Source organism: Meleagris gallopavo, chromosome 4, assembly GCF_000146605.3.
Source record: "Meleagris gallopavo isolate NT-WF06-2002-E0010 breed Aviagen turkey brand Nicholas breeding stock chromosome 4, Turkey_5.1, whole genome shotgun sequence".
Lineage (NCBI taxonomy): Eukaryota > Metazoa > Chordata > Aves > Galliformes > Phasianidae > Meleagris > Meleagris gallopavo.
The window spans coordinates 59,711,115-59,735,744 of NC_015014.2; the positions used below are offsets into that span (position 1 = coordinate 59,711,115).

Below are 24,630 nucleotides of genomic sequence, written 5' to 3' on the forward strand. Positions count from 1 at the left end.
ATTCAGATCAGGTCAGAGGATGAAGGATAGGCTATGCTAATATGGAAGATACTCATAACAGATAACAGATATTAATAAGACTAATACCAGTTTGTTATATGAAAAAACACAGTTCTGAACCAATGTCCTGAAAATATTTTAGATAAGTTGATGTTCTCTTAGACTTTAAGATAATAGCGCAGGAGCTTCTTGCTATGTTGCTCTTTTGTAAAATAATTTGCTGTCTGGTCCCATCTTATTCAGATTAGTGTTTCTAATGCTTAAGTTTTTAACTGTGTAAAATGAGCCACATCCCATTTTCTGCCTTATTCTGCATTTCTCAGTGTGGGGAATCTCAAATCTGAAGGTAAAAAATTGCAGTTGGTTATATAGATGTAAACTTTAGAGCAGTTCTAGTGACTTCCTGTCAGCTGCTCTAAGTCTGCTCTGATGTTTTCATGAGTAGCCCATAGACAGTAATACTGGTTTGGATTACTCTTCTTTTTTTTTTTCTTCTTTATTTTTTCTTGCATATACCACGTGGTCTGTCTTTTGTGTTAAATATTGTCCAGTAGGTTTCCTTATGCAATAATACTGTACTAGAAAAGAAAGTGCTGATAGAATTCATATTTTGAAATACATTTTTCACACATATATATGTAGGTTGCTCTGAAAGTAACACCTCCTATTTATTTCCGTGGAAACTACAGCAGATACAAAGAGCACTGCACCACTATTTGGTAGAGCAAATTCTCAGCTACAAAACACTCAACATGGTTACCTCCATTAGCTCTGCATTTTGTTCAGTGATGACCAGGAGCCCGCATGCTGCCCTCGTAATGATCTGTCCCAGCAGAGGTGACCCCTTTTGCCAGTGCTGAAAAGCACCACCGCTTCGCTGTGCTCACATCCACTGCTTGGTCTCCATATACATTCAGCAAGTATTGATGAATGTCAATGGGTGCCATTTTATTACAAATGTTCTACCCCTTTGCTTCATCCGCACTTCCGTGTCAGACGCCATTTTGTCAGACTGCCCTTCTGCTGCCATCTGTCACACAGCAGCAACATGGAATGGAATATTGTCGAGAGGTTCAGCCTCTACTGCTATACCACCAACATCCAAAGAGAGCAGGGTACAGGAGTTGTTGGTCAGACTGTTAAGTAGATCGTTTCTAAAATTTTATGTTCTACTGTCCACATAGAAAATTGTCAATATAAAGGCTGGTTTTGTTTTTTGTTGGTTTTTCCTTTTATGTCTTCTATGAATGATGTTATCACAGAAAAAAAAAAAAAATCTAGTGGGTCTGTCTGATTCTGCACTTGTTCAATTATAGAGTGTTGCAGAAGTTTTCACTTTTGATCCATCAGTCAATTCTAAGAATGCAGTTGTGGTAGTTTATTTGTATAAGGCTACTCTGGTGTTTGCAGGTAATGGAAGAAAAAAAAAAGCCTAGTCTGGTTATATTCTGTGAGCTTAAAAATGATTCTTAGTATTGACAGTTCTTTAGGAGCAGTATTCACTTCTGAAAAGATAGATATTTTCTAGAAAACACTGTATCAGGAGTTGTATGCAGTGGGAGTTCAGGATGTAAGAAAGTTCTCTGTTTTCCTAGAACATATTTATTGTGTTCTTCACTCTCTTCTTTTTGTGCTATAGTAACTATAACACTATTGATACCTACCAGGAACCATTACTGACAATGTCTGGATTTTGTGATGTTTGAACTTAGGGGTTTTTTGTTTATTTGTTTATGTGAAAGCATTTAAGAAGTTGTCTTAAGCTACACAGAACAATTAAAGAGTGTAATGAAATAATAGAGTGATAATTGTAGAAATCTTTGAATTGACAGCTAATATGCTGCCAAATTGTTAATTATTAATTTTCTTGGACTGGCTTTATAAGGAATATGCATCAAGAGGTCTTTGGCTTACGCAGTAACTTCTGCAGTTTTATTTTGGGAATGGTGTATCAAAAAGGTTTTTCGAGCATAGTTACTGGTGTTGTTGCATCTTTAAGTGGCTGATCACTACAGCAATAATGCTGGTTTCTGAGCACAGCCAGTACTTTTTCCAGCTGCTTTATAGTGATATCTTGAAGCTTAAAATGTAATCTATATGGGTAAGCCACAAAAGCCACTATATATTAAAGCAGACTCTGACAGTAAATCAAAATGGAACAGCTGGCAACACTACTAAAGTCATAAACTTATTTATTAAAAAACTAAACAGAAGAATTATATTAAAAAGAGAGGAATATGTTCTACAGACCAGTGGATATAGCTTAAAACCTGGAAAGTGCTGTAGATTAAGGGCCCAATTTATGAACATCTGTTCTGGCAGTTTCTGTGAGATTCTAATGTTCTTTACAATAAAAGTGTGAAACATGTTTTCCCCCCCCACCCCCCCCATACTAATCATGCTTTTCTGCAGTTCATAAAACTTGCATTGGGCCTTATGTAACTGGGTCTGTCTGCTTTACACACTTGCTAGAGTAATTACTATTCATGAAAGAGTAAGTACTATACTGAAGTCACAGTGCCATGGTACACAGTTCTCCTGGCTTGTTCCAAGCAGTCTTATTGGCTTCAGAAGCACGGAATGAACATCAAAGTTTCCTTCATGTATTTAGACTTAAAGCGTGGCAGTGAATAATGGAAGTGAGTCACTACAGAGTAAGATGGACAGCAAAACACCTTTTATGTGGTCACAAAGTTCTCTATAACGGAAATGTACTTAGAAATTGGTTGTTTTACTGTAATATATTTCATATCTTTGCACACGAGCAGTCACCAGAAATAACTTTAATGTTCATTATCTCTTAATTTTGAAACAACTGATAATATAAGAATATTTTAATAGTATTTTGATTGTGATATTTCCATGGGATACATTTTTGTCCTACTGGCAGCTGTCTGGCAGTAAGCTTTAAGATATTTTGGATTCTGTTTTGAGCAGGAAATATAAAACAGTACATCCAAAACTGACTGCCTGGTTCCACTGTCAGTTGTGCTGTTTTGCCTTTGATATGAGTGTGACTAAGATTAATTTTAGAGATTTTAGCTATAAGCCCTTTCTGTATATTCAGGTTTGACCTACACAGCACAGGTGATGATAATATTTTGCTCTCTGATTCTTGCTTCATGTCTGGTAGTTAGACTGAACTCAAACAGATCATTGTGAAATGTTGACAGTTTTATTCTCACCCAGTGCATAATCTGCTAGCTTGCCAAGACTGCTGCCATCAGCAGAGAACCAGATATTAGGAAGCCAAGGTGCAAAGAAGTCACTGAGCAATAAAAAACGCTTCTTTTGTCCTGAACAGATTATGTTCTTTTGCTGATGAAAGTGGTTACGCTTTCTTTCCATTTGAACTTTATTAGTTTCACCACATTAGCCTTTGATATTAGGTTGCATACGTGCTATCACAGTCGTTTAATCTGAGGAGAGCACTTCCAGTTTATAGAACGAAAAAGAGTAGTTCTGGTATTCTTTGGATGAAGAAATACCGTATGGGAATGAGGTATCTTCTGTTTGTGCCATCTGATTTTGAACACTTACAGAGTAGGTATGTCTCGTGATCCTGTGTGTTGGGCATATCAATTTCTCAGAAATTTTGGCCAAATTTCTATTTGTTTTTTTTTTTTAAGTTGTAAAATATTAAGGAGCTGTGTTTCTGCCAAATCTTTATTGGTCATTGATAGTTCCTTTTGCCTCTTTATTAAGTGATGGTTTAATTTTTGATTTATGTATATTTGTAGGGCTGAGGGCAGCACTACTAGTCAGCTAAACAAAAAGTTGCTTATGCAACCACTTCATACTTACGGAACTTGAGTTTTCTTTTTGCTCTGTCTAATATGAAACATGTTTTGTTAATTGGTTTACTATGAATCATTTTATCTGTCAGTGGTGTACAGTATATTAATCACAGTTCTTGGAGCATGGCTTCATTCACAGAAGGTTCAGAAACATAAATGATCTATTTGCTTTATATTTATGTTTCCCTGCGGTGAACTTTTGTTTGTTAGGTTTGCTATGTTTAAGTGCACAAATGTAATTTATATGCACCTGCATAAAATATTTCACAAGTGACCTGGGTTTCATTTTCAAATTGTCTTGGTTTCTGCAAGGAACTAACTCAATAGAAGTTAGGGATTTGCATCATCAAAGACAGTATCAAGTTATGTCCCAGGGGAACATTAAGCAGGGATACAATTTGTGGTGTTTTTTTTGTGACTTGATTAGAACCTTCTAGATTCCTGGTTCTGATTAGCTCAGATTTTTGTATTTGTTGCAAATGATTTGTTTTATTTCTTGTCCTTGAGTTTCTTGTATGTGGATGGACAAGGGAGGGGAACAGAAATCACTGCATCACTAACATTTTCTGCTTGCCTGCCTCTACTCGCTGCTGCTGTCCTGCCTGGATTATATCTCACTCTTCTGCACTTCTCCATTCTCTCTACACCTTGTGCTTGGTGCAAGGGAAGTGCTCTTCATAGTGTTGGTTTTTCATTCACAGATCATCTGCACACGCTTCTTACACAGCCAGATGTGGACACTAGGTTTTTGTTCTTTGTGATGATATCCCGGTTTCGAGGAGTATGGGTTACAACGCATACTTCTTTAGTATAGTAGACATCTTATAAAAATTCTAGCAGCTTCTCTGGCTGAGTAAACTTGATGGATGAACTATTAAGGTCTTCTGGTTTATACAGTATATGTACTACTGCACTGGAAAAGATTTCATCTGGAGTTGCTACAGTCAGGAGGGTATATAAATCCATGAGAATTAATGTGGCATTTCCTTCATAATCCTATGAATTTTCTTCCTTAAACGTATGTTTATACTTCTCATAAGTGTTTGAGTAGGAAAGACCCTTTAAATACTGTGATGATATCTAGAATTATTATATTGTCATTGTGTGCTTTTTTTATTTAATATGTACATGTAAAATAGAACTTGACATTTTTATTCTCCTTTAAAAATGTATGTGGTGCCATTTATTAAGTAATTAGGCTATAAAGGCAGAATTTTCATGACTATGCCAATGCTCAAAAATGTAGATACCTGTCTGATGGGATTTTCAAATGTGATTTAACCATTGCCTCGCTGTCCAGTGCTTAAAATTGTCCCCTTATGAATGCTTGCATCTTTCTGTATCCAAGTACATTTGCAAATCTGATTTAAAAGGTTAAATTATTCTATGAAGAGACCTAAATGCAGGGGAAGGCAAAATCATTGGCAAGCCAAACCAGTAAATATATGGCAATGCTAGTGAACCTAGTTCTGCTAGTGTGTTACATAAGATGTATTTGGGAATAAAATTGCAACCTGTGAACTCACTCGTTCTGGAATTAATTTTAGAATTGTTCTGAGGCAAGAACAGAGCAGGTGGCCAAATTCTATTATATTTGAGAAATGTAACTTAATTTTTGACAACGTTTCTGAAGAAACATAGGGTTAACTTGCCATTAGCTAATAAAATCTCTTAAGTGCAGCGTGCACTTAGTTTTGTGAAAGTTGCTTTGTATGTTTACTCTACCTCACTTCTTGTTCTGGAATTCTTTTCCCTAGCATCAGCACAGCTGCATCATCCATTTCCACGGTCCTTTTAACCTCCGCTTTAATTAAAAAAAATTAAATCAGATGCTGTTTAAAGCTTCCCGTTTAGTTTTGTGAAAATAAAAGTTCACATCTAGCTTAGGAGTGTGTGAACAGCTGTTAAAAGCCACAAGCAAAACGATACTTATAAAAGTGGTGGGGGGAATTTTAAGAGCAAGCTGCCAGTCTGACTTTAGCTTTCAATAGTTCTTCACTTTCGGCCAAATGGTTTTAACAATAATTTTCTTTGGGGAAAAAAAAACAACCCTGTGTTTTATAGAAGCAGCAGCCCAAGCAGTTAGGTTGGTGGTAGTAGAAGGCAACTTGCCATTTCTCTTTAACTTTTTATGAAATTTTTCTTTGAATCTGGGGAAATTGCTCATTAGAGAGATTGGAAGGGCTGATGTCCACCAGCGCCCACCCACCATGCAGGTACATCTGTCTCCATCTGATTCTAATGAGGGGATCTTGCTCACTGAAATTCCCAGAGTTCCAAGTCTAAGCATAGGAGGATAGTTGTTCACTGGCACTATGTGTCACAGGTATTAGAGTCCTGTGCATGATTGCAGCATTCTAAAGCAATAGAATTTCTTTTATGAGTTATCAAATTTGATTCTCCTGTTGGACGTAAACAGGCATAAACTTATCAGATGTTGAATATTTGAAAGAAAGAGGGAAGACTTAGAATGTTCCTTGCTCAGTCCTCACAGTGTACTGCAAAGAGCTTTCGGAGGGGAAAAGAGAGTTCCTTCAGAAACATTTTGTCTTTACTGTTGTTGAGAGGCTATAGTGTGAAATGCTCTGTGGCCTGATAGTGGTGAATGTGTATCTCTGGAATTAGATTGGGCAGTTTTCTTAGGGCCTGCATAGGGCTTTAGTTGGTCTGCTCCTGAGTGAGATCATAGAATCACCAAGGTTGGAAAAGACCTCCAAGATCGTCCAATCCAACCATCAGGGCTATCAATACAGCACCTTCCAAGACTTAGGACAACAGTCTGTCTGAGCAGGCATGCCCAGTGCTGCCAGAATACAGCGCAGGGAGAAAATAAGTTCCTGTAGCTCAAGCTTCTTGTGTCCTTGTGTACTCTGTACTCGTACAGAGCATGTGCCAGGGTGTGAGAGTGTTTTCATGCAGATTGAAAAACCCAACAGATTTTTTGACTGTTCAACTGGCCTAGGCTGTGTGTGTAGAAAATGTGAGTCCAGCAGAGCAGACTTTGTGCTGAGCCACTGAGGTGAGAGCTCTGAACCAGTTTCTAATCAAATCTCTTGACTTTTACTTGGGGCTGCAGAAGTCTTTGCAAAGCTATGGTGTTGGTTTTTGTTGTTTTTTTAATCAAGGTGTCTGTTTTCTTTTAACCTCAGCATACTATGACCTGTACTAAGCGGTGCTGTCACTAAACTGGCTAGGTATGTTGCTTTGTTATGTTGTTAGCTCTTATGTTGGGGTTTCCAGACTTATACTATGCCTTCAATATTCAGGTCGAAAGTTCAGTGTGGCTGTGATTTGACATGGCTGCCTAACCACTAGCTAAAGCAAAAGCTTTAGGAATTGTGTGTGCCAAACCCCCATGCTCTCTTAACATACTTTTAAAAGTGAAGAAGTGTGTTAAGTCACAAAGAAACTAAGAAATCATCGGGGCTATGCTAAAATTTTAATAGATAATATCTTGGGATTACTTAACTCCAAGATGTTAACTTCTTGACTCATATTCTCTTTTTCCTTTTCACACCTAGCAAGGGAAGAGGTTTGTCCTTGAGAGTTCCTAAGTGTAATAAGTAGATTGGGTATAAGCAAAGAATGATTTGATATTGTGATAACCAAATGATATAGAAAAACACACTTTCAGCATCTGAATTCCCCTTTAAGTCAGAGATAGCTGATTGCTTTTCCCTAACTTCAGTAAAAATTGAATGAAGTAGAAACTCTTAAAATCCTCTTTGGTTTTAGGAGAAAAAAAAAAAGCAAAACAAAAACTTGCAAAAAGAAGTCTCAATTGAACCTCAACTTGCTTTCTTAATATTTTTAAATTCAAGTAATTATGGGTTTAAAAAAAAAAAGTTGAGTGTATACATGTGTCCAAATCCAAGCGCTCTCAGTGTCTCCCAACACTCACACTCTAAGAAAGCGGTTTCACAAGTGATCTAACCCAGTTTTGCTTTTGCCAAAAGTAGTACTTCACAGAGGGTTCAGTTCACTGATCCAACCTCAACTGAATGAAGCAAAGGGAACAATCCTTATTTGAATGAACTCACGGAGTTATTTTATACTGTGGTGGTGCTGTCACAAGAAAAGGTTTGCAAGTGCTCAGAAACAAGTTATGTGCTTGTTCCACTTGAGATGAGAACAGATTTCACGTACCCTGATGAATCTCTTATTGAGAGATATATTGAAAGAAATTGTTTATTTTAACCTGATTGACTGATCAGTGATATTAAAATATGTGAGGTGGCAAGTGGGAAAGATTTGTACAGTCTTCTACTGTTTGGTTTGAAATTGCTGTATTGTTGAAATATAATCTGAATTCAGCTCTTGATCAGTTTAAAAAATAGCTAATAAAATCATTACTGATAGTAAACTTATTTTCTCCTTTTGTTGTAATCAAAGTATGTTATATTTCTTTGCTAAGCAGTCTTTTTTCTTATAAAATCTAATTTACTACAAAGTTGAGTTGTACTATTAATTTTTTAACTGCCAGTTGAAAACTGTTTGGCTTGGTAATAATTACTTACAAAAGCTTCCAAATGGAAGAAAAGCTGGGCTGCTGTCAAAGAGGATTTGATACACATGGAACAGTTAAGCAGTAATAAACTGCCTAGTAACTGAGTAATTTCACTCAAATATGTGCCAATCTTGCATCTACACTGAAAAAAGTTTGGAAGAAGAACTGAAGTGATGTCTGAAATTGCTTAATGCTGGAGTTTTATTATAATAACAATAATACTGACTTGGCCTGATCTTTGAACATTTAAGGCTTGTTTTTATATCCCGGTGAATGACTTCATGTTCACTTATAATTTTTGTTGTGGGAGAGCTCCCAAAGGGGTCTGTCTGTAGGAGAAACCCAAAGTGTCTCCAATCCATTATTTCATCTTCTAGAATCAGCAATGAAGTCAGGCGCGGAAGGGCCCTGGAAGTGACCTGGGCTGGCTGTGTTAGGAGCAGGTAATTGAGAGCATCGGATGAAAGTGTCACACCTAAGAGAGGAGCCAGCTTTATAACATGGCTGATATGATTTGATATGAAATCAACAGAAGTATTCCAGTAGAAATGGTGTGTATAGATTGATTGAGAATGTTGGAGTGGATCCTGTGAGGAGGTATTATTTATTACGTAAATGCTTTTTATAGGAACAAGAAGATTTTTACGGCTCATTTCCATGGCTTTGTGAATTGTATTACTTTGAGATATGTTCCTATGCATTCTTTAGAGATAACTGTTTCAGGAACTGCTATATAAAGGATAAAGCTCTTTGCTTGGCGTTGTAGTATGTCAGGATTTCCTATTTTTGGAAGAAATGATTTGTCCAACTATACCTAGTTTACAAGATGCTGTAGCATGATAAAGCATAGACACAAGTACAAATGTATCAGACACCTCAGTGTAACACAAGAAAACCCAACAATGTAATTACAAACTGCATCTAATCTCCTTAATAAAAACAACATGCATCTTCAATAACGTGATTTACTTTTCCATATTCAGTAGTGAGACTGACTCTAATTAGTCTGCCCTTCTGAATGCTGACAGGGATTCAGCCCCCTGGTGCTCCCAGGGGCTGTAGCTTCAAGATGGTCAGTTTTGTGATGAAACTGGTTTGCAGCTTGAAGTTACGACTCCTGCCCTGTGGGAGATCAGATTGATGGCTTGAGCTGGGTTAAAAAGAATGTAGCAAAAAGGAAGCAGCTATTTTTATCGTGGATCAGCTTACTGAGCTTTGTAATCTCATATGAGCTGCGTGGCCTCCTAAGCAGGTGAGGAGCAAATAGTGTCTTGTGGCATGAAGGTGGGAATGAACAACCAGAAATGAGATAGGATAGCAGCAGTTTTTGAGCTTTGGTATGCCTTGAAGCTATGGCAAGAAGCTCTTGTTGCTGCCTGTAAAACATAGATGAAAATGACTGCAGCTGGGATTTAAGCAACGTATGAGTTTTCTTAAAATCCTCTATTTATGAAATTACAAAGAAATTTATTTTTTGTCAATTCACGAAATCTTTTGAATTTTAGACTGATTGTAGCAATTTGGTAGTGGTCTTAGCATTTAAGTAAAGGTGACTGTACCTTTTCCTGGCATGGATAAATTCTGTGATGAGGTGGTAGGTGCATCAGAATTTGTTAAAATATTTGAGAGATGAAGAGAGGCTGATCCATCTGTGGCTTGCAGATATATTGGACTAGCACCATCTTCTGAATGTTTGCTACATTACAACTTCATGTCTTAGTTAAGGTATTGAAGAACATGTAAAAAGAGATCATTCAGATTTGAATTTCAGTAATCATAGTGCAGTAATATATTTTCTACATTCTGTTGAGTTAATTAAAATGTCAAATTGAACCAGGATGTAGAACATCTCTAGCTGAACTAATGAAAAATCAGATTTTTAAAATGCTTTTATATTTATATTACAAGAAAGGAAAGTAGTTTATGGAAAAAAATTGAAATCCATTAATTTCTCACAAGTAAATCCATTTATTTATGTTGTTTCAGTAATTCTGAATAAAAAATTTTCACTTGGATTTGGAAGAAGGATCTGTTATTATTTTTCTGCCAGTAACTTTTGTTTCATAATGCTTGGATCAGTCATTAAAGTTCAGTATAGGAAGGTTTGGAAACTACTACCAAAATGTTATCTGAAGAGCAACATGCTTTCTTGACACAGCACAATGAAATTAATTTGCTCAGAGTTCATATGAATATTTAAAAAATGCATACTGTCATAATGTTAACATTTTCTTACAAGATTATGATCAAATAATGTACTTACTGTATGTTGTTCTGTAAAGGGCAGTGTTATGTTTGTGAGAGAAAATATAGATTCTAAATAGCATAACCTCTTCTTCATAATATTGCTGAAACACTAGCAATTAGAAAAATGAAGTACCATTTGCAGCTTGATTTTTGAGTGTTTACCCTTATTTACTGTTGTTATGAAGGATGGTACAAAACAAATGGAATGTATTTATTACTTGTAGAAACTTCCTAAATAGGAAGTGAGAAGTGAGAAGAAATGCTGCAACTGGAGTTTCACAAATACAAAATAATTGTTACACATTTTTATCTGTGTTTTAGTTGCGTTTCAGTGCTTAATCAACAGCATTGCCAGCTATCTCCATAGCTATTACTGTATCACTGCTAATTCTATTTGCTATTTCATTGTCTAGTGTCAGGGTGGGCCGGAGGGAACTTGCACATCTAGTGTTGTTGCTGGGCATCCTTGGTTGTGGTATGCTTGGATATAAGTTGATTTGTTTTGCTTTCTCAGCTTTATTTGGTAAATAGGTCATTCCTAGCTGCATTTGAGTACAATGTTGATCGTTGTGACTGCCCAGTGATGGTATAACCAGGTTGATATGGTAAGGAAAATCAGTTGGAGGTGTTCTCCTGGTATGGTTCCTCTCTTATCTTAAGGAAATAGCAATTTGTAAAGACATTTGGGTCCAATTAACAGCTTTAACATAAAAAGAAAGAAAACCTAATTGCTGTACAGTCCTCATTGGCACAAGGGTTAGGAAGCCTGAACGCAAGCGATAAAGAAGATGAAAGTCAATTTAGTGTATAAAGCAGTAAAATTGCTTCTGTGAAGTAAAATGCTTCAGTGAAACTTCATGTGATCTTAGGCAAGGCTTTATGTTTATTTTTTCATTCATGTTTCATTTTTCATTTGTAAAAGCGTTTGCCTAATTTACTCAGAAAAGAATTAGGCAGCAGACTATCTGTAATTGCAAAGTACTTATAAATGATAAGGGCTGTGCCAGGATCTGACTGGCTAGATAAAAAGCAATAGTTAGCAAACAGTCTTACTTCAGGAGTAATTTATAATCTCAGCATACATTTCTTTGCAGAAGGTAAAATCTTGATTAACCCAAAGTGTGAAATTTAACAGCATTAAAGCCCTGTGAGATGATGCTTTTGAGCGAGAAAGGCATTCATCTGCACACAGCAGGCTGATCAAACTCCATAATACTGTGCAGAAAAAGCATTTCATCTTCTTTCATTCACGTTCCCACTTGAAGTGTGAAACTTACCCTAAAGGCGTGTTTGTATAGATATGTATACTGCAGACAATAAACAGAGATACATGGTAAGTTAATCTGCACAGAGGTCTGTGCTGCAACATCTACGCTCCTTGTGCCCGGATTAATGTGTTTAAGTTAATTGGCTTCTCTCTTTGTGATGGCTCTGTCTGCAGTACAGATGTATCTTCAGGGTACGTAGTCACTTGAGTTGCAGGGTAAGCAGATGGCTTCAAAACGCACCTTTCCTCCTCTTCTCTTGCTTTCTATGCTATAGTGGTACCCTTTCATAAAGAAAGGAAAATAAAGCTAAAAAAGAGTTGCTGTAAGTATGTTTTAATTACAAGATAAATTAAGTTACCTTATAGTATTGTTTGTTTCATAGTATACTTTTTTACTATTCCCCTTGTTTCCAAAAGCATATATATTAGGGGTAACGATGAGGATGGTAAGTGCTTAACAGAGGGGATCACATAGTGGCTATCAGTGCAATCTTATTCTGTTCAGTCAAATGATAAATGGTGGCAAAAATTTCTGCCAAGAATTTATTGAAAAATGAAAATGGGAAATGTCTAGCCGAGAAAAAAATATTATTTTATTCTATTTAACTGTCCCTTCAAGCTGTGTAAATCATTCATCTATCATCTTAGCTTTGAAAAGAAACTTGGGTGTGTAATTTTTTTTCTTCCCCTTCTCCTTCAAAAAAAATTTTACTTTGGTATGAAAAGATGCCTGCTGTTTGCATTTGCAAAGGTTAACGTATCTTCTTTAAAAATGACCTGTCATCTACCAAACATTATACATGCTTATTATTAGGTGAGGATCCTGTCCCATTGTTTCAGTGTGCTGAAATCTGTTTTAAATCTTGGAGATGTTAATCCAATTAACCTTTTTGAGCCTTAGAAAAAATGCTGTTGTCCTTTATTGTTTACCGGTGTTTTAAAGTCTCAATTAATATAGCATACTTTTATGTAGGAATCTTAATATAAAGACAAGAGCTTCCACTTTAAATATAAATCAAAGAGAACTTATAATGCTAAATGCATTCTTTCCTATTACTTACTAATTAGAAAAGATGTTAGAATTGTTGACCTAACTTTACTGTGTGATTTGCCCTTATGCTAAGAAGCTTATTACAGATTTTTAGTCTTTGTTGTTCTTTGAGAGGAAACAGAATTCCAAATAGGTTCTGTAGAATTAAATGGAGGCCCATAGGAGGCATATGTGAAAACAGGGAAACCTCACTTCAAGGGCAAGATGCTGTTGTGCTTTTAACTGAGGAGACTTGGAAATTGTCCACCTTATTTTTCCTATATTGAGCATACATTCTTTATCTTGTCTCTGTGGAAATTTGTGTTTTGGTTTTGCAAGAGCTCTGGACATGTATTTGGCACTTAAAAGGTTATATTTTTCTTCAGTAATTGACAAACATATTTGTTGATAATTTTAGTTTTTTAGAGGAGGAAGTGTTAAGCAGCTTTGTGTAAATCACAAGAGTTTTTAAGCTTTTTTTTCTGCTTTCTGGAACCGGCGATTTCCTGTTATAGCTGGAAATGTTAAGTATAGTGTTTTAAGCATTAAAGTGCAGCACCAGCTATTATTATTCTCCCTTAGCAAGTCTTCTAATATAACGTGATTTGTTACTACATCCTCATAGGGAAGCATCAGCAGCAGAGTGTACATGACAGTGAGAAAGTAAACACATGCTTGCAATCAAATTAATGTATTTCATCTGTCTTCAACTAATAACAATCTGTCATGCTATCTATCTGAGAAGGGGCATAAACAGTTTATTTTGTGTTTGGAATAACTTCCTGGAGGTAGTTAATGTGACATGTAGTTTGTCTGACATGAGTATAACCAGATCAACACTCTAGATGTTTTCTTGATAACCTAAAAAAATTACTGAGAAAATCTGTACTTGGAACTATATTTATATTTCGTTGAGCTTCCTTAAATCAGAGTTGTGATATAGTTTTCAGGACTTCCATGAAAGAGTTTTTTTTTTTTGGGAGCTATACAATTTTAGTGTAAGAAAAAAGCTTGAAATTACTAAAAAAAATCAGCTACAAAAAGTTGCAGTTTGCACTTTGGCATTAATGCTTGAATTTCTTGAAAACTGTGTGCAAAATTAATTGGAAAGTAGCAAGTCAAAACTGATTTTTAATAAAACTAGATCTTAAACTGTTAATGTTTGATAGTACTGCAGACTCATTGCCATTTTGGTCTGATGAATTGAATTTATTATAATTTCTGCATAATTCTAGTTCTTATAGTGTTGTATCAGTTATGAATTAGTCATCATTAGTAATAAGATCAGAAATATTAGATAATTTTATTATTTATACAGAAAGAGCTTTTGTGTCTAATTAGAAAATGAAAGTGCCCTTGCTTGAAGTTCTAAGTAATCCGTTCAAATATTCATGGAAAATGAAGGCTCAATTAACTAGCTCCATCCTTCAGTGGGAAAGCAGTAGGTTACTGGTAAGCTGTGCAATAAAAAGCTGGAGAGGGTTTTTGTTGCTTTTTTCCCTATTTTCTTTGGAATGATGGCAGAACTAGAAGAGAAACTGGGTAGTATTGCTTATGGCAGAGGAGGCCTGAGAGGGGCTCTTCATGGCTAGAGCTGCTCGCAGTATGAATCAGGATTTCTGTTTTATTCTTTGGAATAAAATCTTACAGAAATCTCCTTTCTATTCCCCTATTCAGACACTTCTGCTTTTGCACAGGTGAAGCAGTCTTCGCACTGCAGTTAAACTGACTGCTTGTTGGGCAGGGATGCTGCATGAAGACAATAAATGTTGTTTTCGTGGCTGTGTTAAGTTTTCAGGTACTCAAACTAGGTTTGTTCTTAAGAAGTGGTCCTGAAATTATAACAAAAATGGGATGAAAAATTCACCATATACAGTCCCCTTTTTTATGACCCTGGAGTATTTTCAAAAGGGAAAGTATGTACATAATTTTAAGCACATGTAAATCAAATTAATAAATTATTAAAGCATTTTACTTGTCATGTCTGTGTGGGCTAATCGTGATAGCTCATTATTTAAACATTATGTAATTGTATACCTTGTGTGAACAGCTGCAAATACTTTGCAGAAAGATTTGTATTTCGTTTTTCACAGCATACTGTAAAAGAATATATTTTTGTGCACTACCATAGATTAGTATAGATGTTTACTCATAACTTTCAAACTACCCTTAATTATCTTAAAATATGAAAACATAATATGTGTGATAATTATGAAGCAAGGCAGTTGTGAATTCATTTATGTTAATACAGAGTTTAGTATAAATGCAGTAAATATCAATCAATAATTTCAGCCTGAAAGAAGAACTGGCCTTTTAGAACAGATTGCCTTGTAGTTGTTACACTTGGAAGTTTTGAAAGACTCAGTTTTGGGTGGAGAGGCATCCTTCTACTGAAACACTCTGAGCTATATCTTTAAAGTTTCTTTTCATACAGATGCTTTAGCAAATGGCTAGATTAGTTATCACTGGAATAATAAAATAACCTTATTGTGCATTACTGTTTGTAAATGTAATCTCTCAATCCAGGAGAAAAGTCAGCAAACTACTACATTCAGACTTGCTTAACACGTATTATGCATGCCACTCAGCTGTTTATAACATTCTGAACAAGTACTGTCACTATTTTTTCAGCTGCTTGTTAGTATCTGTTCTAGTTATGTATTTGTGTTTCTTCCAGAATTACCTGAAAGAAAGATTATTGCAAAAATCAATGCCTTCTGACTTTAAAAACACTGTATTTACATGGAACTATTCTCTGATGATGTTATGAAGGAAGACAGTGGCAGTCCTGTGGGAAAGGCACACACATAGCACAAGTGGCAGCCTTTACATTCTGCATAAATGATGTTCTGGTGTCTTTTAGAGTATGTACGGTTACTTGTTTAGGTAACAACATTTAAATCAAAGTGATCTACTGTTAGATTTCTGCCATTTTGAAAGGTGATGAAACCAGAACATTCATCATTTCACTGATTAATGATACTTTAAAGTACTTACTGAGTTGTCTGTCCCGGTTGAGTTATAACTATTGTTATACATATTTATTGTTACCATAATTTAAAGGCAAAACAGCTCTGGGATTTGATATCACACTTCATTACGTGAAGTGATTCTAGTGAGTTAATTGTATTTGTGGTAGTTCATTTAATGGAAAAGAAGAAATAAACCAGTACTTACGTTGCCTGGCTACTGGTTTTTCACCTTTGTGTTGTACTGAAATGGAAATCATGGAAGCATAGTATGCCAAACTATTATGGATCCACTGACAGAGACTTTTTGCAAGCCTCTGTTATCTTAGAGGAATGATACATACAGTTAAACAGCATAAGGTAAATAAATTTGGTGTTAATTTATTTAGCATTAATAGTTTGGGAATCTCAAGACAAAAATAGCCGAACATTTCAACTGAGACTCAACTGCTGTTGAATGGCTATGTGTAGTGGAGACTGTAAATCACCCACTTCCTAGTGTCCTTGCATTCCCTCACTGCTAACCAAAAGCTAGAATGTCTGTGGCTTACTCCTAATTTCTCATGTAAAGTTATACAGGAATGTGACTTACAGTTGATTACTTATACTGTCTCAAGAGCTTGCTCAGAATTTTTACCAGTCAGATAGCCTAGCCTTGCAGACGATTGTTTAAAATATTCATCTACTGTTTTCTTTCCTCTTTAATGTAGCATTGTCTATCACTTTTCACTGCAATTAAGCAATGTATATCAGTAGTTTGAAGAATGATGGAAAAAATAGTTTCTCAGTCACCAGAAGATGTGAGCCAGTCCAATCTCTAGTCCCAGTTTAAGCCCACAATTTTGTTCCTTGTCATTGAATTGTCACTTGCACCACAGAGGTAACTGTGATATTCTTTGACTTTCTTCCTTATCTAGATTCTGCAGTTTTCTTCTTCCTTCTTTTTATGCCTTCAGCAATGCTTTGGACAGAGCATTTGCGACTTCTATGAGAGCGAGATCCAGACTCTTCTTTTTTCACCTTTCTCGATCTATGCTCAGTCTCCTACAGATCAAGATGGAACTCTGCAGAGTTTGTGAAAAGCAAGTCTTATAGCGAGCCTCATCTCTTGCTGCAGCAGACACTGATCTGTTCTAGTTTCTTCTTGAGGGGAGAGTTTCATTTGCATCTCCCAGGCTAGGTGGAAGTAATTCATGAATTTCCAGTCTATTTTTGTTGTGCAGGTATATTTATGTGGTATCTGTCCATGCTACACATGTAGATCTGTTACTTGAGAACCACAATTGTTTTGTTTGCCTCAGTTGAAGTGACTCTCCCCACCAGACAAGCTCGAAGACCAAATAAATATTCTTGCTATATACTGTAAAACTTATCCATTTGGGTCTTGCTTTAGCTTTTAATGAGCAGAAAAAGCATTATTTATTGATAAGGATAGCACAGTTTGTAGGCAAGCACTTGAACCAAAGTAACAATTTGTAATGTTTGTGTATTTTAGGATCTCACTATTTATGAATAGTTCAAGTTGTTTTTCCTTTGCAAACAAAATCCTTGTGTCTCCTTTTGACGTCTCCTTGTGGTTTCTTGCCATCAACTTAAATTATCCTTGGTAAAAACAGAGCTATTAATTTCCTCCTGCTATTGTCATCTTCCTAATTTGCTTCAGATGAATAGGGTGACTGAACAGTCTGGCGTGGAAATGTCCGTCTCTTCTGGTCTTTTTCTAAATGTTTGTGTTTGATATAAGTCCAAATCTTTTTTCGTGACCTTCATTAGGTATGGCCTATCATAATCATTACCATGGTTAAAATGTTCATCTTTTGCATCGTAATTGCTGAAATTCCTTTTATTGGCAAGCACAATGTTATCTAGTCATTTAGACTATTCAGCAAAATCATTTTCCTGGTTTGTGAAATCATACTGTATTTATGTATCATTCTCTTCTTTCTAGCCAAAAGTTATTTGTCTTTGCCTTTAAGCTTTTCATGGCTTAAGTACATCCTTGTATCATCCTTCATCCCAAAGACACCTATTCCTGCCGCTGAGTGATTCATCGTACCAGCCCACGTCAGCCAGCTATGAGGTTTTTTTTGTTTTTTTTTTCCTCCTTACAGTTCTTATAAACACCTATTTAGAAAATAAGTTTTCTCCTCAAGATCCCTCCTAAAGTCTTTTCTCTAACATGTCTAAATAAAAGCTAGACAAGAGTTATGTCCTGTTAGCTATGAGTTCTGCATATTCTACTGACCAACATCAGATGTTCAAAGAAATAAAAATAATTGAAAAAAACTAGAGGGTAATTATTTGCTGCATTTTTAGCTGATCTTCAGTAACTGCCTATGATTGTGCTCCACAACTTTTTGTGATTAAATATTTATTAGCACTTGAAATCTTTTTCTTGTACTAAAACTGTGCCCTCTTTCAGTAAGGGCTAATGCTTGTAACATGAATTGCCTTGTGTTTACTGTGAGCTGAGTGCACGCATATGGACATTTACCTGGCAGTTATCTTCTGTAACAGTAACTGCACAGTTTGCTGCAGACTGCCCGGAATTCAGAAGCCATGGGATGAAATACTCCTAACTGGGAAGAGGAGTTGCACAAATTTCAGAAACACAGTTTTACCCTGATTTTTACTTCCGGTCTGTAGATTCTGGGATCCTGCATGCTTTTGATTTCTCTACTGTAGCAAAATATATGCTCCACTGACCATATTTTGATAGAAAATAAGAAGCATTTTGGGATACGATTTCTTACAAGGCAGAATGTTTTCTTCTTGAAAATTCATGTAACTTTTGTATGCTTGTGTGTTCCTGTGACCTCTGTTCTTTTCTTCTTGGGAAAGAGAGATTGAGAGAAATTGTTACTTGTGAGCTTGTGTTTAGAGGCTTACGTAAGTATACTGTGGTCTTAGAGATATGGTGTAAATAGGATCAGTGGTTGACTTTTTAATTGTAATTGTGTGTAGACTTTTGAAGTTTCAATACAGAGGTGAGGTTAAGGTTCCTTTAAAACATTGTTAAATAAAAATAAAGGAAATATATTGATTTTATTTTATTTTTTCCCCAAAGAGTAATCACAGTGTTGTTTTTTCCAGGCTGCACTTAAAGCTGATATATGAAGAGTAAAATTAATAGCTAATAGTGATATTGTTTAGAGAGTATGCTGTGTTTTTTTCCTCTTAAAAGCATTTCAACAGAAGCTCTCTCCTGGTAGTTATTTTTAAGAGAAAGAAGTTAAACAACTGTTACATAGACTGTATGAGGCTTTTTATCGACTTTGGGATTTATCCTAATAAATGCATTTGTTCTTCCTATTTTTTGTAAAACTGTATATTCTACATTTAATATGATGAAGTACTGTACTACAAACGTTAGTGTTAATAGCTTAGTATTTTAGTCCTTCACAAATTAATGCCTGTGGTAACTGGATGATTTTAGGCCTGTTCTTATAAACAAGGCCTTACTGATGTGTGAGGAACAGTAATATGTGGCAAAAACTCCACATTAACCAAAGTAAGCAGTATAAATGGGGTGTAGGAATCCCCTGTTAGACTAAAAATCTCCAAGAGAAAATCTCCAGAGCCTACAAATTAAAGACCTCCAATATCATTTTAAAATAAAGCCTTTTATGTAGTATGAGAGCTTTTTTTTCAGCTGATAATCAAATGACACTATTATGCAGGCTTACTAGATTTGCAAATTTACAAGTTTTTACAAGTCAGTTGGGTCCCTTCCTCAGGAAATCAGTTTAAGTTTTTTTTCCTGTATTGACTCAAAGAGCCTGGTTGTCCTTAAATCCTTCTGAATATATTTGCCTTATAATTTGACGGCAGAGAGTCAACACCCTTATAGGAACTGTAATGCAATAAAAAGAGAAACTTTTCAATATAGTTTCCAGTTACCTTAGGATCAGATTTGGAAAAACTGGAATGTGCACAATAAAACCTGTGCAAGACTTGAGCTCCATGTTGTGTTGTAGGCAACGAGTGCTTTTTAACATAAAATACCATTTGAAAGCTTTACTTTGCTTCCACTGGTTATAAATGCTAAAAATGAAAATGTTCTGAAACGTGGAATTGAAGACTTCGTATAAAATAACTAACCATCAGTGTTTTATTCAGTTCATTTTTTTTATTATAGTGAATGTTTTTGCTCTACTGTGTTCTGCAGTAAAGTTATTTCCAACACATTTCAGATGTACTTTGTGAACTCTGTGTCTCTAGTTTATGCTGGGCTACCATTATACATCATACTTGTTAAAACAAACAAACAAAAAACCCCACAAAATTTAATTGATCTGTCTCAGATTTTTTTTCTGCGTGTAGTTAGTGGGAAAGTTGTTACCAATTGCTTGTGTGAGTCCAGAAATATGCACAATGTTCATTGTGATTTCTTTATTTTTCACATACGATTATAAAAAGAAACTGGCATTTGCATACCTCTGTAAAGAGTAAGATGACATCTTATGTATTTCCAGTGAATGAGTTTTCTAAGACAGATAACTACCTAAGGATACTTTAAGCTCTCTATGTTACTCTGTAATAATCTTTTTTTCCCACTTGTTTCTAGTTGACTTGGAGCATATGCGCACAGTGAAAGTTGATAAGCATCAGCGATTTTGTCAGGAAAACAATTTCAGTAGCCATTTTGTGTCAGCCAAGACAGGAGATTCTGTAAGTAAGAAAAATAAACTCTGTACTGATCTTTCTGTGAATGTGTATGTTCTTTATTAATTACAGTGTCTTCTCATTTGCTTTGCGGGTTGATCTTAGTGTGGAAATACTCTGGTTTATACATGATGAGAAATGAGGCCTGTTAGATCTCTGCTGTCACCCTTTGTTCCAGGTGAAGTCTCATCTATAGAGCATCAACAGAGAAACTTTTAACAGTTGATAAATTCACAAGATCCTGTTACAATCAAAATTTTTAATATGGGTTCTGAGCTAGAAGACATTTTTTCTGTGGGTCCATTTAAACTTGAACTTTCTGGTATTTGTAATGCTTTGCCGAGCACATTTTAGAGTGATCATTTATTTCAGACCTAATTTAGATACTTGTTTTAGTTGGAAGTGTATGGGAGAAAAGGTTCTCTTTTAGTTGACTGTATCAGATGAAATCACATTGTATTGTTTTTCTTGATTTCTATCACATGCCTAATGACTATGTGATTCCAGTTAAAAACATAAGTCTGTCTTTGTCTTACATGGGCAACATAGCTTATTTTATTTGAGTATTACTGAACAGTAAGGCCATGTCCAATTATATGGAAGCATAATTCTGTAACACAAATGGCATCACTGGTTGTTTAAAGATATTTGATGAAAGCTCTATTACTTCTACAGTGGACTGCCAGATTCTATAATTTGTGTGATTATTGTGTTATACTGCTGATACAAATGCAGTGAATCCTGATTCTCCTTAGAGTTTGTGTTAAATCTTTGGCAGGAATTTTTGTTTAAAGTCTGAAAATGTTTTTCTTATGTTAGAAAGAGAAGACAAATTTTATAATAGTTCATGCAGTGAAGTTTGCATGTGATGAAATGTGTTCCTTTCTCAAGGAGACAAACATTTTGTGGTAAAGTAGTAGTTTTTATAAGATGGATATAGTTAACATTACAAATTAAGGAGGAATCTTTATTATGTCTTCTTAATTGATGATGTAATTCATGAATTACAGCAGCATCCCACTGTATATGCTAATTGTACTTTTATTAACTTACTGTTTAAAAACAAAAGTAAATCCGAACGTACCTAAAAGCATTAACCAGAACTTTCTGTTTAAATATCTACTGACAAAAGAAGGTATGAAGAATAGTTTACAGTAGTTCATTTTTAGTTTCGGTATAGGTTTGAATTAACTCTTTCCACTGTTACTGCAGTTCATGTGTATTTGGGTAGTTGTGCAGGGAAGACAGGGTGTTTATTCTGGACAGTGATTTAGGGAGGGGCCTTCCATGGCTGCTGTGGGTATAGATTAGAGGAGTCTTACATGCTCAATTAAGGTAGATGAAGTGATTTGTTTTGTTTACCTCAGATCTTTCCAACAGACTCATTTGCAAAAGATAATTTTATATACATAGAAAAATCTGAATGTCTCCTTAGAGGAGCATTAAACTTCATGAAAGATTTACTGTAGCGTAACTGTCGTACTCTCCATTGAACTGCATAAGTAGAGCACTGAGCTCCCACCTGGTGCTTTGTGCACAGAACTTCAACACAGCAGGTGATCGGTTTAATTACACCACAGAGCTTGGTTGGGCAGGTCTCTGAAAAAGGTCTGCCCATTTCCTTGCTGTATGAGTGTTAGTACAGTAGGCTGATAGTAGACCAAGTAGATCAGAGAAAGTAAGGTGATTTTGGAAGTGACAGTGGTTTGTTGGTTTTGCCACTCACTCGCTTTCATCTTCCATCTGAGCTGTAAGAAAAAAATGTGTGAATGGTTTTATTTATTTATTTATTTATTTATTTATTTTAATTTTTCCTTGAAAATGACTGATGCTTCCACAGGCCTTACCTTCTGGAATGGTGGCTGTATGGTGAAAAGCACTGTAGGCTGGCAGGTTAGGCTTTGTGCTCAGTTGTGTAGCCACTCAGAGCATAAGATGCAGTTTGACAGTATTCTGCATTCAGCAGAAGTAGAGTCTTAAACTGTTCCTATTTAGTATCATTTGTGTCCTTTAATCAGATTTAAAAAGTAGCTCCCTAAACAGTAAGATTGGTGGACTGTATTGAGGTGAAGTAAAGGAGTTATTTTAGATAGCCTTCCCACTCAGTGTTATCTGTCAAGCCACATCTGAAGTTTAATGGCTAGGCTGCTCCATGCCATGCCACATTTTGCTTACTTAGATATTTCTGTTCAATAACAGAACACATACAATCATTTGTAAGACTCCTAAACAAATACATAATGGCTTGGATTTGATGTTCGTAATGTTTTTGAAGCTTACACAGCAGAGATTTTGGTGGTGCTGATGCACAATTCAGTTGTTCTGAATTTCAGAAATTTATGTCTTTATTGCACAATACACTGGTAAAATATTTTTCTGCTAAACATTAGTGAATACCCTTATTCATATTTTACAGCACTGAGAGCAGTATTTGAGAGGTGGGTTGTGTAAAAGCTTGTTTAAACTTAAGCCTCTGGAGGCAGAGTAGAAGTGTTGCCTAACAATCTAGCGTACTGTTCATTCCTCATAGCATTGTTGAGTTATTTTCCCCAATTTTTAAACAAAATTGAATATACCAGATGAGATTGTTTCAGATCTGTTTTGCACAGGTCATAGTTCTCTATATCTTGTTGTTTACAGTTCAAGAATGGCTTGATATATTTGAAAGAACTCTTAGGATGTCTGTTCTTAATCATTCAAATATGATGTAATTTTTTTTTCCATAGGTCTTCCTGTGTTTTCAAAGAATTGCTGCTGACATCCTTGGCATCAAATTGAACAAAGCAGAAATGGAACAATCACAGGTGATTTTCCACAAATACATGTTGTGCTTAAAATTTTATTTAGTATTTAGAAAAAAACCACAAATAATGTTGCAAATTAATATCTATCCTTTTAAGTGAACTGCACCCATTCTACTAGAGACAGTTAGTTACTATCACAACAGCTTCTTAAAAATATAATAATCTTTATCCATCGTGATAAACTTGCTGAAGCAATAAAAATGCATGTTCAAAAAAACTAAAGAAAATAATAGTTTGAGAGCTGTTTGTAGTATATAAAAATTTTCTTAGACATTAATGTCTCCTTATATTTTTGCATTCGCAGGTAGCGTAAAAGATGCTCTTATCTATACATAAATTACTGTACACTGATATCATATTCAGTGTTTATGATAACTGCTTTAAAATTCTTTACATACTAAAGCAATATCATTTTATAACACTAAAAGCTTAAGAGATGGAAGGCATAAGTTTCGGCAAGCGTAACTGTTCTAAATTAATGTTCAGTATAGACATATACTGAACTGAATAGGAAAAAAGTACTGTTTCATAAGAATCATAGAATGGCCTGCATTGAAAAGGACCACAATCATCACCTACTTTCAACCCCCCTGCTGTGTGCAGGGTTGCCAGGCACTAGCCCAGGCTGCCCTGTTTGTCAATTACAGAGTCAAGAATTAACTATGTGATGTTCTTTGGTTGGTTAATCTATGAGTTTAGTTTTCATTATGTGCCTTTATAATACACGACGATGATGCTTTCCTCAGTAAGGTTTGTTTGCCTCAGTTTAAGAGCACTATTTCCTACTTGTACATTATCATATACAAATGCGAAACAAATCTTTTTCTGATTGAGTATACCCACTCTTGACAGACCTATGGTATTGGGTGTTAGGGTAGCTAATGTGGCTTCCTGCCATCTGAAATTATTTTTCTTACTGTGTTTGTCCCAAATAATCTCCTCTTAGAGGAATTGCTTAGTCTTTTGCTTTTGGACTTCGTGTTTTTTTTTCTTTGTGTTGAGTTGGAGGATTTTCTGTCATCTCCTCTGCAGCAAGAAAGGACTGAGAGGACAGTGTTTCCCAGCAATAGGTGGAGAATCATCAACAGCATATCACCTATCCTCTTATATTGGCTAATAGTGATTTAGAGGTGCGAACACAGCAAATGCATGTCAAAACCTTGTTGCATATCTTCCTTTGAACTGTAACAGAGCTTTTTACTGTTTCTGAAAAGAATATTTCATGTAATCATTACATGCAAAATAGTTCTAACAAAAGTAGTTTTATGGCATTTTTAATTAATAGGAAAAAAAGTTTTTGTTTTTTTCTTTAATTTAAATTGTAATTTCTTTAACTTTAGTTAC

General features: G+C 35.5%; 1 protein-coding gene across 4 annotated transcripts in view; it reads left to right on the forward strand.

Moving 5' to 3' along the window:
* RAB28 (RAB28, member RAS oncogene family) overlaps window positions 1–24,630 on the forward strand; it is a 46,243-nt gene that overhangs the window by 16,282 nt on the left and 5,331 nt on the right. For 3 of the 4 annotated variants that reach the window (XM_019614977.2, XM_019614976.2, XM_019614979.2), the window contains exons 3-4: window positions 20,385–20,488; window positions 23,209–23,286. In XM_019614977.2, coding sequence (XP_019470522.1) covers window positions 20,385–20,488; window positions 23,209–23,286 — 182 coding nt within the window. Of the gene's footprint in view, window positions 1–20,384; window positions 20,489–23,208; window positions 23,287–24,318; window positions 24,430–24,630 lie in introns of those variants that run through there. The other variant, XM_019614978.2, reaches the window with a different exon arrangement.